The sequence below is a fragment of the Podarcis filfolensis genome (assembly GCF_964270895.1).
Source record: "Podarcis filfolensis genome assembly, chromosome: 3".
NCBI lineage: Eukaryota > Metazoa > Chordata > Lepidosauria > Squamata > Lacertidae > Podarcis > Podarcis filfolensis.
This window is the reverse complement of record NC_139606.1, coordinates 39137469-39151590: the sequence shown is the minus strand read 5'-3', so window position 1 is coordinate 39151590 and position 14122 is coordinate 39137469. Positions and strand designations below refer to the sequence as shown.

The 14122-nt window shown below is 42.9% G+C and overlaps 1 protein-coding gene across 1 annotated transcript; it reads left to right on the top strand.

Annotated features, from left to right (window-relative positions):
• Positions 1-2353: 2353 nt before the first annotated feature.
• CGAS (cyclic GMP-AMP synthase) lies at positions 2354-13200 on the top strand. Its single transcript, XM_083607270.1, has 5 exons — positions 2354-3543; positions 4327-4558; positions 5540-5794; positions 6424-6526; positions 12829-13200. The coding sequence occupies exons 1-5, from the start codon at positions 2461-2463 to the stop codon at positions 13169-13171; spliced, it is 2016 nt and encodes a 671-aa protein (XP_083463396.1). The 5' UTR covers positions 2354-2460; the 3' UTR covers positions 13172-13200.
• The last annotated feature ends 922 nt before the right edge of the window (positions 13201-14122 follow it).

Here is a 14122-nt window from a genome sequence, read left to right as displayed (position 1 = left end):
TAGGCAGGAATTTCCCATGTGCAGATTTTTCTCTATGCAGCAATATAAAAATGGGAAGCTTCTTGTTGAAGTTGTTCATTGTTCCTGTTCAAAGCAAATTGAAAAGTACAGAAATGCTTTTACGCACCTGGTTCAACATTCAGTAAGCAGAGCGTTTCCCAGCAAGCGGATTCATTTATGAGAAAAGTGCCACCTGCATGCCATGACTAAACAAGTAAGAGTGGTAATACCAGTGTTGTTGCTTTTAGTACAAAAAAAAATTACATGAGCAGGTTTTCTGTTGAGTAAAAGGATGAGATAAATTGTGCAAACCAAATTATTTTTAACCCAGCCCCATGCTGTCATTGGAGAAGAATCCGTGTCAGGGAAAATAAACTTGATTTATTTTCTTTTGAAATCTAAGTTTGACAGTGGGCAAATTCAAGCATGAACTATTGCTGTGAGTCTAGATTACCTCACTGTTGCTGGCACAGCAAGCTAAAGTTGATTACTAGTTCCCAGATCCTTATTTGCACAAAAGCTAGAAACACACCTAAGTCAGAAATCTTAAAAAGAACCCCACATGCCCCTAAACCCGAAATGGCCTCATCTCATATGTTTCCATGATCTGGGTGGAGATTCTTCCTTCAAGAGCAGCAGTTTAAACAATCAAAACCTGTTGTTTTTGTGGGCCATTCATGAATGTACATTATCTCCAGAGGACAATTACAGAAAAAGGAACTGGGTGTGTGTAACCCACAGTACAGTTTGGGTCACCCCAAATGATAATACCCACACCTCTGGGAAAGTGCCCTCTATGAGATGGGCCTGAATTGCATTTGGTCCAGCTCTCTGAATGCAAGACACCATCAAGGGTATGTACCTATGTCAATAGCCAAAAATTCAGAGTGTTTCCCCCAGCCAGAACTTGTTGGAACTCAGTTCCGGCACACCTCTGGTGGATACCATTGCCAATCTAAGAGAATAAGGGAGGTGTTCATGTTGGATTCCAGCACCTTTTTCTAGAAAAGTAAGACTGGCCAAAATGCATAGAGAAAAAGAGGATCTGGCCTTAGCTCGCTTTGGACATAAGACACTTGGCTTTCTGCCCCACCAGTTCCAATGGGGAGCAGCTGCCACTGCTTCCTACATATTTTGGCTATTAGCATCTTGGTTAAATATTCTGCAACAAGCGTTAGGCCAGATCAGTTCAATTATCTCATCTCAAAGCTTGTTGTGGGCTGCAGGTCAAAGTTCTCTATCTGTAATTGTGCAAAACAGTTTTGATCAGAGATTATTTTGGATCCTGAGGGGAACAGTTCCCCAGTCAGGGAGATATGGGTAGACCTAAGCTAATACTGTAAGGTAAAGGTAAAGGGGACCCCTGACCATTAGGTCCAGTCGTGACCGACTCTGGGGTTGCGGCGCTCATCTCGCTTTATTGGCTGAGGGAGCACAGTTTCCGGGTCATGTGGCCAGCATGACTAAGCTGCTTCTGGCAAACCAGAGTAGTGCACGTAAACGCCGTTTACCTTCCCGCCGGAGCGGTACCTATTTATCTACTTGCACTTTGACATGCTTTTGAACTGCTGGGTTGGCAGGAGCAGGGACCGAGCAACGGTAGCTCACCCCGTTGTGGGGATTCGAACCGCTGACCTTCTGATTGGCAAGTGGTTTAACCCACAGTGCCACCCGATATGTATATAAAAAAATAGTTCCTGTGCTCTCTCCCATCCTTTTGTTTCCAGCCTCTGGTATTCAGAAGCATCAAGTCTGATAGTGGCTAGTAGCCAGCAGTAGCCTGCTATTCCATGAATTTCTGCCCATCCATGGGCATAGCCCAGGGGGGCAGCTATCCCCCCTAGATCAATACAAACATGAGGTTCTGCCCCCCCTAACAAAAACCCTGGCTGCGCCCATCCACACTTTCCTTTGTGCCATGATTTCTGGCCACAGGATCAAGGGGCTTATTTTTTGTCCCACAGCTTTCACCAAGAAAACCTGCTGTTTACTGCAAATGAAAATGTGGATGGGCCCTTTGCCTATTCCTCTTTTAAAGCTACTTAGGTTGGTGGCCTTCACTGGTTCCTGGGGGAAGGAATTCCATAGTTTAGCTGTGCCTTGCATGGAGGTGTACTTTGCTTTGCCTGCTTTGAATGTCCCCACCTTCAACTTCATTGAATGCCTGCCAGCTCTAATGCTATGAGGGAGGCTGCAGCGGGGACTTTCCTCTAGCCACTGTCTCCATGTCTCGCATGCCTACTGTATAAACTTCTCTCATGCTGCGTCTCGCTCGCCTTTTCTCTAAACTGCCCTCGTACTTCCTCAAAGGGGACTTGCTCCATCCCCTGACTTGACTGGGCAACCCAAAATAAGGAAGACGGGGAGGGAGGGAGCAAGCTGGTTCAGACACGCTCCCCGCAGCCGATAAGTTTCGTTTCTCCTTCAGGATGCGGCCGTTCACGTGGCTAGCAGGTTCATATGTGGCGGGGCGGGCGCGGGGCGCCGACACAGGAGACGCTGAGCTCCGCAGCGAGGACATCTTTTTCTGGCGCCATGGGGCGCGGTGGAGCCGGGAGAGGCGCGAGGAAGGGCGAGGCGGCCCCGGCAGCGAAAGGGGACGGAGGCACTGCGGGATCCAAAGGGCGAGGGAAGGGCAGACGGGGCGACGAGGGAGACCGGGCATCGCAGCAGGCGGCGAAAGGAGTTGCTGCCTCAAGTGGGAGGAAAACGTCCCAGAAGAAGAAGGAGCCGGACCAAGCTAAGAGCAAACTTGCTCCCGAGGAGCCTGGCTTGTGGCAAGCGCTGGCAAAGCTCACGCTCGGTGCAGGCGAGCGCGCCGACGCCGAGGAACCCCTGCAGGCAGCGAACGGCGCTGCTGCCCAAAGTGGGAAGAAAGGCTCCCAGAAGGAGCCGCCAGACCAGGGGAAAACCGTAGGGGGGGCCCGGAGGAAACTGAAGAGCACATTTGCTCCCAAGGAGCCTGGCGCGAGCGGCATCACAAGCCTGACGCAGGCGCTGGAAAAATACACTATCTCGGCAGTGGAACGGCCCGAAGCCGAAGCAGCAAACGGCGCTGCTGCCCCGAGTGGAAAGAAAGCTTCCCGGAAGGAAAAGGGCGCGCAAAAGGCGGGGGAAGCCGAGCAGGCTATGTGTGCTCTGGTAAAACTAGAGCCCGCCCCGCGAGGAAGCGCAGTAGTTGCCCCCAACAAGCGGGTCGCTTCCCAGAAGGCGAAGCCTCTCCCCAAGGAGAAGGAAGAAGTCGGCCAGCCAGGCAAAGAAAGCGCCTCCGCAGGGAGGAGAGATTCCCGAAAGAGAGAGCAGGAGAAGGCGGGGAAGGAAGCCGGCGCCCGAGGGAAGCTGCTTCTCAAGGAGCCTGGCCCGAGGGGCAAACGCAGCTTGAGGCAGGTGCTGGAGAAGCTCAGGCTAGCTAAAGAGGAGCGCTCCAAGGCCGCGCAGCTGGTTAACGATGTCAGGGACATCTTGGTAACAGCAATAAAGAGTGAAGCGTGCTTCTCCTGCGTCGAAGTGCTGGGCACCGGCAGTTACTACGAGCGCCTGAAGGTAATGGAAGATGCAGTGCTGGAGACCGCTCGGGGCATTTTTTCCTTGCTGGTCCAAAAGCTGCCAGATCCCAAACCTTAAAAACACTAATACCCCTCCCCACCTTCTCACTATATAGAAGGATCTGGCAACTTCTGTTTCAGTGGATCTGAAGAAGTGTGCATGCACACGAAAGCTCATACCAAGAACTAACTTAGTTGGTCTTTAAGGTGCTACTGGAAGGACTTAAAAACACTGTAGTCGTGGATGCTGAGATTTGGGGATGATGTCAGCATTATTGCCCTCCTGTTGAGGCTTCTGGAAAGTACGTCTATGTGGCGGTCCTCCATGCAGCTGGGCAGTTTGAAAGCACTTTATCCCATCGCTTTTCTCGGGAAAACCCGTTTACCACTGAATCAGAACAAATGTCAGTTTTCTGAAGATTGACGTTTGTTCCCATTCAGCAGTAAACAGCGGGTTTTCCCAGGGAAAGCATGGGGCAAAAGAAAGACCTCTCATTGTAGCTATGGGGTGGGGGAAAGCATTTTTGCCCCAGATGAAGCCTCCAGAGGGGTGCCATTGAGGCTGCCAGCCTGTGGGTGTAAGCAAATGTGTGTGGGTTTTGATCACTATTATGCACCTAGCAAGGGTATTTCAAATGACATGACTGCGCAGAAGCACTTTTCAGTGGTTGTCTCCAGAGGGCTGTAAGGATGACCTTTAGTCTGGAGTCATGAGAACACAAGTTATTAACACATTCTGGGACACAGTAAATTGTGAGAAATGTTTTTGTCTGTCTTGCAGATTTCTAACCCAAATGAATTTGATATTATGCTCAAAGTACCAGATATGAGAGTTGAACTAGAATCCTGCAATGTTGCTGCTTCTGGTGCTTTCTTCTATGTAAAATTGAAAAGGAACCCTGGAGAAAAGGCACATCTAGCTAAATTTTTAGATGACAAAATGCATCTTTCATCTTCTGATATGCTGTCAGCACTGAGGAACATTATTATAGAAGAAGTAAAAAAAAATAAGGGTAAGTATTCATTACATTAATTTTTTTCCTTCCTCTTCAGAGATAAGCAACCCTCCTCAAATACTGTGTGCAAACAGATGAATGCTCTCTAGTCGCACTGAAATTTATAGGTCCAATTAGAAATAGTAATGTAGGATTTCTGCAATGGAATTGGAAAACTCAGCTGCTTGAAATGGAAGATAAGATTAGTTTGATAAGCAGAAAGTTAGTTAAACATCTAGTTTAATAGAAACATTAGAAACATTAGTTTGATAAGCAGAAAGTCATGTTAATTTTAAATGCTGAACACCTGCCATTTTTGCCATAACAAAAAGTTAGTTGAACTGAAATATTTGGTTAGAAGAATGTCAATATAAAATTGACTTTGTATTGTAAACATTTACTATACAAATTGGATATTATTTTTATTGGGAAACATTAAATATTGTATATTTTAAGAGATAACCCAAAATATACTGCAAAGAATTCAACATCACCCTTTCCCAAATGTTCTAGGAGCACAAGCATATCAGCTCGCCCAATGGAATTATATCCCCTCTCCTCCCTGTTCTGGAAGTTCTTCCACCCACCTCTGAGCCTATTTGGAGGGGGGTACTTGGGGAGCAGAAAGCTGACAAGACCTGTTGCACTGGCAGAAATCCTTGTGCAGGCTTCCACTAGCCTGTTTGTTGAATCCAGCCTACAGCTTCCTTAATAATTGTGTTATATTCTTGTTCACCACATAGTGTTTAAATTGGAATTTAGTTTTTTGTTGCAGAGTAAGAATAGCAGAACTGTAGTGCCACTAACACATTGTTTTTTCCAAGGTCTGTGTTAGCTGCTGGCATTAAGTGCCATAACTGAAGTTGATGCTGCTTACTTGGCTATATTGTTTTAAGTACATATTCTTAACTTCCTGTTCAAGTCATTGTGAGGTGGGGAAATCTTAATGAAACACAATGAAATTGGTTTGTATTAGATTGTTGCTGTTGCTATCAACAGATCTGGATGTGGAAGTGCATGTAGAGAGAAAGAAGCCTGGATGCCCAGCAGTAACCCTTCTCATTGGAAAGCCTCCCTCCGTTATATCGGTAGATATCATTCTTGCTTTGGAATTTCGGCACCGGAACTGGTGTGAAAGTACAAGGAATGGCCTGGATATTGCAGGATGGCTAGGAAGAAAAGTAAAGAATGCCTTTTTAAACGAACCACTCTACCTCGTGCCCAAGATTGCCAAAGATGGAAAGTGCTTAATAGGTACTAAAGCTTATATTTGGCTAAATACATAATGCACAAAGTCATGTCATTGTATCAGGTATTCTAGCTGTTGTGTGGTGGTAGACTATTTTCAAGAGACTGCAGTAATTGGTTATTCTTTCTATGTGCTGTAAATAACAACAAATGTTTTGAAGTACCAGGGTCCCTGTTCTGTTATTTCTTAAGAAGGAATCTCTTTTATTCTTTATTCTAATATTCTAAAAGAATATTAAAGCTGGGCAACAGTCATCAGACCAATCCTAAAGGCACAATTGAACAACAGTGGGATAAGCTCTCTGCTTCATGGTAGCTAAACTTCCTATACAAGCAGAAAAGTGAAGAACTGGGTTGTATTCCTTTTTCCAAGGCTAAGATACCACTTGACTTGGATTTTGCTCAGCATATCTATGCACAGTGGCAGCATTTAGGCCAGAACCAGCACAAGGGCAAAAGTTGTGCCTTTCCACAGCTGCAAGTTTTTGCTTATGAGTTTCAGTGTTCACATAGTAGCTTAAAGGGTCACATAATCTGTCACTAATAAACAGTTAAAAAATAGCTCAATCAACATGTTATTTAAAGAGAGATTTCCAATATTTTACATTGTTTCTTTTTTTAAAAAAAAAACTTAGAAAACACTTGGCGACTCTCTTTTTCACATATTGAGAAGGCTATAATGACTAATCATGGCAACTCAAAGACCTGTTGTGAACAAAATGGACAAAGATGCTGCAGGTTAGTATCTTTAACTACCGTTCTCCTATTTGCTTTGTCAGTTTTAGCCACTATATAAGTCTAGAAAATGCTTAGGAAACTGGGAAATTGTAAGGATTTACTGGCTACAACTCTCAACTAAATGTACTGCCAAACTATCGTTTAGAGGTATAAAATGGATGTAGTGCCAAAATTCAGAATCTCCATAGGCTCAAATCAAGAATGATTGAATATGGTAAAACTCCCTGTGACAACTGTCTAACACATGGGTCGGCAAACTACGGCCCCAGGGCCATATCTGGCCCAATTTCCTTCTGGATCTGGCCACAGACGGCCCGGGGAATTGCCGCTGACCATTCAGCCTGTGCCATCCCCCCCCACGTGGTGGTGCCTCCTCCCGGCTTCTCCCCGCCCTGCCTAATGCTGGGAGGAAGGGGAAGGGCTTCATTGGTGCCAGGAGCAGCTGTGTGAGCGCTTGAGCAGCCATCATTTAAAGCAGCCCCTCTCCAGAGCCCTTTCGCGTGCCACTCATCTTCCCTCCGCCGCCAGCCCCTGCCACTTGCAAGACACAGGTAAGCAGTCACTGGGGCTCATCCAGTGCTGTGGAGAAGGGAGGAGAGAGTCGTGGGGGGTTGGTGGCTTACCTAAGTAGAATGTGTCCTTTTATTTAAAATGCATCTCTGAGTTACTTGTGGGGCCTGCCTGGTGCTCTTGCATGCTGTGTTCTTTTATTTAAAATGCAGTGTGCATAGGAATTCGTTCATTCCCCCCCCCCATATAGTCCTCCCCGCCACAAGGTCTGAGGGACAGTGGACCGGCCCCCTGCTGAAAAAGTTTGCCGACCTCTGGTCTAGTGATTGACTAACTGCCATGTTCTTAAGAGGAAAAATAATAAAACATGTGGAAAATCCCAATTTGGGGCTTGCAACCAGTGGCAATTCCAACCACATATGCAGAAGGGAGATCTTGGTGCCAACAGAGTGACAGTGTGTCACTCCACAAGTGGAGGTTGCCAAGAAGCTATTGAGGTTGTTAGGATGGGCAGAGAGATAAGACAACTGAAATCCCTAAAGATTGGGGACTGGCTATAATTGTTCCTATATTTAAAAAGGGCAACCCCTCTGACCCAGCTAATTATAGACCAATTAGTCTTCTGAATGTGATCTGTAAACTTTATACAAAACATCTATGTTTAAAATTATGTGAATGGTTAGATCATAATGACTTGCTAGAAATTGAACAAGCAGGGTTTACATCTGGACGTTCTACCATAGATCACTGCTTAGTGTTAGATTATTTTGTCTATAAGTATGTGAAACATTGGAAAAAGTCATTGTATGCGGCCTTTGTGGACCTAAAGGCAGCATTTGATTCTGTATCCAGGGGTAGGCTCTGGGCCAAATTGGCCAATATGGGTATTAACAGAAGGTTATTACTTCTGATGATTAAGCTTCATGAGAACATTACCCTCCAGATAAGACTCGCACAGGACGGCAGACTCTCTAGAGAAATCCCAGTCCAAAGGGGAGTTAGACATGGATGCCTATTAGCCCCATTTTTATTTAACATCTATGTTAACTCCCTGGTCACATGTTGCCGTGAAATCGAAACCCACCCCCCCGTGTTCTCTAACGGCAGAAAAGTACCAGTTTTAATGTATGCGGATGACGCTGTTCTTCTCTCTCAAACCAAAGTGGGCCTGAAACGTGCCTTAGGAAAGTTTAGTGACCAATGTAACACTGAACTGTTAACAATTAACTTTGCCAAAACCAAAATTGTACATTTTAACCGCTCCTTCAGGAAAGATAATTGGAGCGTAAAGGGAAACGCCATTGAACAGACTAAGACCTTCCAATACTTAGGCATTACTTTCTCTTATAATGCCAAACTGTCAACACACCTGACCACATCAGCTATATCAGCAGGAAGAAGTGCAAATGCCATCCTTAGATTATTCAGAAGGAAAGGAGCTGGCTTCCTCCCGATGGCCCTAAAAGTTTTTCAGGCAAAATCTCTAGCCCAACTCCTGTATGGCTCTCAAATTAGCCCCTCTGCCAACCTTAAGACCCTTGAAACAGTACAATCAAAATTCTTAAGATCATTATTTGCTACCCCAAAGTGTACACCTAATGCAGTCTTAAGGCAAGAGGCAGGACTGCCCAGAGTGGAATTAAAAGTCTGGGAGCAAGCAATATCCCTCTGGCTGAAAATCCATTACAATCCTAAGGGACTGTTAGCTTGCTTCCTGGCCGCAGCTCCCTATCCTCCTTGGCTTATGCAAATAACTAATAAGATCAAACAAATTGGCCTAAACCCTGAAAATCTTTTTATTGAAACTCTGAACAAGGCAAAAGCAATTGTCACTCAGAGACTTTACGATGTCGAATTACAACAAGAAGTCGCCCTACTCCTGGAGACGTATAGATGCTTAAAAGCTTGGCCTAATTTTGCAGCTGCCCCTTACTTAACTAACATCACTAACGAAGCTTATAGATGGGCTTTCTCTAGACCCTGCTTTGAGACAATGCCCTCAGCAGTGCTGTACGGCAAATTCACGCGGGTACCAATGCATGTGCGTCTCTGCCCCTGTATGTCTAATAAGGTAGAATCTGTCACACACATCCTTCTATTTTGCGAATTTTATAGTGAAGAACGAGTTCAACTTATTTTGCCGCTTTTATCAAAATTTATACCCCTACAACATTATTTGGAATCCTCCCCCGAAATTCTACGAAAATACCTTCTGGAAGATTCCTCAAGCTCAATATCATATGAGGTGGCCAAATTTTGCACTTTAGCAATCAGGAAGCGTAAATCTCTTCTGTTGAATGGCACACTGCAAAGTTCCCTTGTGTAATCTTTTTTTTCCCCCCCCTTTCTGATGTTGTTGATCTCTTTTTGTTTGATCTTGTGGTGTTTAGTGTTACTGGCTTTTGCCGCAATAAAACTTGAACTTGATGGGCAGAGAGACACCTACACCTCATTTCTATTCCTTCAGCACAAAGGGAGTTTGGATTGCTCTGTTAATCTCCCAGCTATTGTTGGTGACTAACAAAAGCCTATATTAAAGAATGTGCACTTAAATCAGCTGGCATTCACTGACTCTGAGGTAATTATGTTAGACTAATAAACTATGATTTATTGTACAGAGAGTGAGCGTTGTGCCTGTGCAAAACTTTTGAGTTTGGGAAATAACACTTTTCTGTTGCATCTAAGCCAGGAAACCATGGTTTAAACCTATATATAGCAAGTATCTTCAATCAGGACCCACTTTTTCCCCTTTCCCTTTTTTAATTGTGCTTTATTGATTTTAAAAATACGGCACAAAGCAATCAACAGAAAGGAAGGAAATAAAACATTCATTCCATGCTTAATTCTTATTGTAGGTGACATTTTGTGATCATGACCTCCAGTCTCCCCATTGTGATTCCCAAGTTACATTCTTCAACTAGGATAGACTCTATATACGTCCTATTAAATTTTTGGTCAGTGACATCTCGGAATTTTGCTGATAATCTATTTAGTTCTGCACATTCTTGCATTTTGTTCTGCCAATCTAGTTTTGATGGGATAGCATCTCTTTTCCAGGCCTTTGCAATTAAAATTCTAGCTGCTGTTGCTGCATACATGAAAATTCTCTTAAATTTTTTTGGGATTTCATTGCTTATTTCTAGCGAAGGCTTAAGGCTTCTTGAGGAGGGAACATTTAAACATTTTCTTAAGTTTCATGTATATTATCTCCCAGAATTCTCTGATTTTTTTTGCAATTCCACCACATGTGGATCGTTGTGCCTTCCACCTCCCTGCATTTCCAACATGTGTTTGACCTAGATTTAACCATTTTGGCCAGTGTTAAATACCACCTGTTGAGCATTTTCATGCAGTTCTCTTTTAGATTATAACACGCAGTGAATTTTATATCTTCCCTCCATAGCTTCTTCCATGATTCCGTTTAGATGTTATAACCAAAATCCCTAGCTCACTGTACCATTACTGATTTTACTTCCTGCTCCTTGACCTCCCAGTCAAGGAGGAACCTATACATTTTAGAGACTGGTTTGTATTTAGTTTGGATCAGATCTTTTTGGAGTCTCAAAGGATCTGTGGAAACACCCAATTTTTTGTCCTTTTGGAAAGTGTCATTCAGTTGAAAATATTGCATCCAGTCTGTTAGGTAGTTTCGGATTCTTAGAATTTTTTGAGTTTTAACTTATTTTTTTTCTTCCAGCAATTCTTTATAGGTTGCCCAATTACCTCTCATATTTTTCTTTTTAACCAAGAATGCCTCTGTTGGGGACACCCACCAAGGCATTTTGGGTTCTAGTAAGGCCTTATATTTGGCCCACACTGTATATAGAGATTTCCTAACCACATGGTTTAAGAAGCTTTTATGTACTTTGACCTTCTCATAACCCAAATAAGCATGCCAGCTGTATCTATTGTCAAATCCCTCTAGATCCAGCAAATCCGTGGTTTGTAGTGTCAACTACATGCTACTTCATGTTAGTTTCAGATACGGTAGTGCAAAACCTCCCCTCTCCTTTATGTTGATTAATAATTGGTGCTTAATCCTGGGGTTTTTGACATTTCAAGTAAATCCTTCTGCCAGTCTTTGAAGCAGCTCACTGTTCCTATCACCTGGATAGTTTGAAACAAAAATATAATTTTTGGAAGCACACTCATTTTTATCATAGAAATTCTTCTCTAAAAGCAAATATTTAGCCTACTCCAAATTTCCAAATTGTTTTTTATCTCCTTCTAGGTGCTGACATAATTATCTTGAAATAAATTGATGTTCTTTGCTGTGAGCCATATACCCAGATATTTAACTTTTTTACTGATTTCCAAGCCACAGATCTCACTTTTTTCCTGAACCTCCATATTTTTAACTAGTAATTTATTTATTTTTGCTTGAAGCCTGCCACCTGTCCAAATTCATTTATCAATTCTAATGTTCTTAAGAAGTTTTCTTTTGGGTTCTCTGTAGTTAAAGCTTTTAGTTTGTAAGATTTCCCTCCTATTACTACACCTCTTATCTTCTCATCTTCTCTTATCTTCTTGTTCAGGATTTCCAGTACTAAAATAGCAATGGGGGCAGGGGGCATCCTTGCCTTGTCCCCTTTCTTACGTTACAGCTATCTGTGATGTTGCTATTTATAATGAGTCTTGCTCTCTCCTCCGTATAGATTGCCTCTGTTCCTCTGCAGAAGATATCTCCAAATCCCATTAGGTTAATTTGTGTTTTCATAAAGCTCCATGAGATATTATCAAACGCCTTCTTTGTGTCTACTAGCATGAGAGCTGCTGGTTTGTCATTTCTGATTTCTAGGTGCCCCAGTATATTAATAATATTTCTTATATTACTATTCATTTGTTGTCCAGGGAGAAAGCCCGCCTGGTCTTCATGGATTATTTCTCCCAGAGTCTTTTTTAATCTCTCTGACAGGATGTGTGCAAGAAGTTTATAGTCATTGTTGAGTAATGAGATTGGTCTGTAGCTTGAAATAAGTGTTAGGTCTGTCCCGTTTGGGAATTAATGTAACAAATGCTTCCTTCCATTTCTCTGGTGTTACGCCTTTGGCTAGTATATAGTTCATTACCTCTTGTAAAGGTCGTGATAGGGCTTCTTTCGGCTTCTTATAATAGCAGGCTGACAGTCCATCTGGACCCAGTGACTTCCCTGGTTTCACATTCTTGATTGCTTGTTGAATTTCCATGGCTGTAATTGGTGCATTAAGATGTTTAATTATTTCACTTGGAATTGCTGGAAGATTGTTATAGTTTAAAAATTCTCCGATCTCCTCGCAATCAGGAACCACTTTTAACCCATTCCTTCATCTTCTGTCATGTATTTCCATGATGGTAGTGCTCATGTTGCAGCCTACTATTGGGTCCTATCCTACCTTTTAAAGATTCAGTGCTATATAGTAATTGGAAATTATTTTCTGAATGTTGATCCTTACATAGCCAACATAACTATCTCCTTTTCTTCTTTTTCATCTCTCACCACTGCCATCCCCTCTAGCTCAGAGACAGCACTTAACTAGAGGGCATGGCACTGGTGAGAAATGAAATGTATATATTTAAAACTTGATGATGTGAGGAAGGCAATTTCTAGAAGCATTTATGGAACTGAAGATGAAAGTTACTTGTGGCAAAGGTTAAGCTATGCTATCTAAAAGTCCAACACAGTCCATCTAATAGCACAACCTGTCCCAAGCAGGTCTGTGTATAGCAAATATCCCTGTTAAATCAATTGTTCCTAGTAGGATGTGTGTTTCAGAATAACATATTTCACAGTGTTTTTTATTATTTCTCAACAGGAAAGATTGTCTTAAGCTTCTGAAGTATTTGCTGGAGCAGCTTAAAACAAAACATGAAAACAGAAATCAGTTTGAAAAATTCCACTCTTACTTTGCCAAAACTGCCTTTCTTCATGCATGTACCAAGTGGCCCCGTGATGATGAATGGCTTGCAGCAAATCTTCACGAATGTTTCAACAGACTACTGGATTATTTTGTGGGTTGTCTCAGAGCGGCCGAGTTAAAACACTTTTTTATACCTGAGTTCAACTTGCTTCAGACAGTTGAAAAGACAAAATGTAATGCACTTGCAAAAGTAATTGAAAGTGAGCAAAACAATATGTTTCCTATATTTTTCCTGTAACTTTAAAATAAAGAGCTACAGTACTTGAATTCATGCAAAGAATTATGAATGAAATTGAAAGACACTATGGGTACTCACCTGAAAGGATTACAAGGACACCACAAAGTGGGATTATGCTTCTACTTGCTTGAAAGGCAGAAAACACTTGATAATTGTGAGTTGCCCCTCCCGCAAAGTGACCACCTTCTTGCCAAAGCATAAATCAGACTTAGTAACTCAAATACACCAAAACCAAATCAGATTAATACATCAACAGTTTGATCACCCTTCCAGTAATTATTTGTTGAAGATGTGAGTTTTACACTTATGCCTTAGTACTATAGCAGGGGTGGCCAACTCCCAAAAGACTGTGATCTACTCTCAGAGTTAAAAACTGGCAGTGATCTACCCCCTTACCTTTTTGGGGGTTCAGGTCAGTTGTTGAGCTTTCTTTAGGGAGGAAAGCCCATTTTTGGGGGGTGCAGGGCAAAAATGTGATCTACCAGTGATCTACCACAGACGTTCAGTAATCTACCTGTTGGCCGTGCCTGCACTATAGGTATCTACCTGATAAACATTGGAAGTACAATCCAGAGAACCATTGCCGCCACACCAAAACTCCTGGTTTTAGTGGACGTAAGACCAAGTGACCGGCAACAAGTATGCAAGGTAAAGAATTTCTCCAAGAATTGACCAGACAGGGCAAAGACTTTTGCAAGGTTATCATGGTCCTGGGTTGTTCAAGGCCTTGTATACCAATAGCAAAACCTTAAACCTGTCTTGGTAGTATTTAAGCAGCCAGTGCAATTCAGCACAGGTGTTTCACACTGTCAGTTGGGCACCACCTGCGGCAGCCTTGCTAAAGTATTGTGCACTAATTGCAGCAGATACAGCGTACTGGCTTACCGCAATCTGGAAGTTGTCATTGCCTGAAATATTGTAGCTTTCACACCATCCTTAATTGACAGGTGT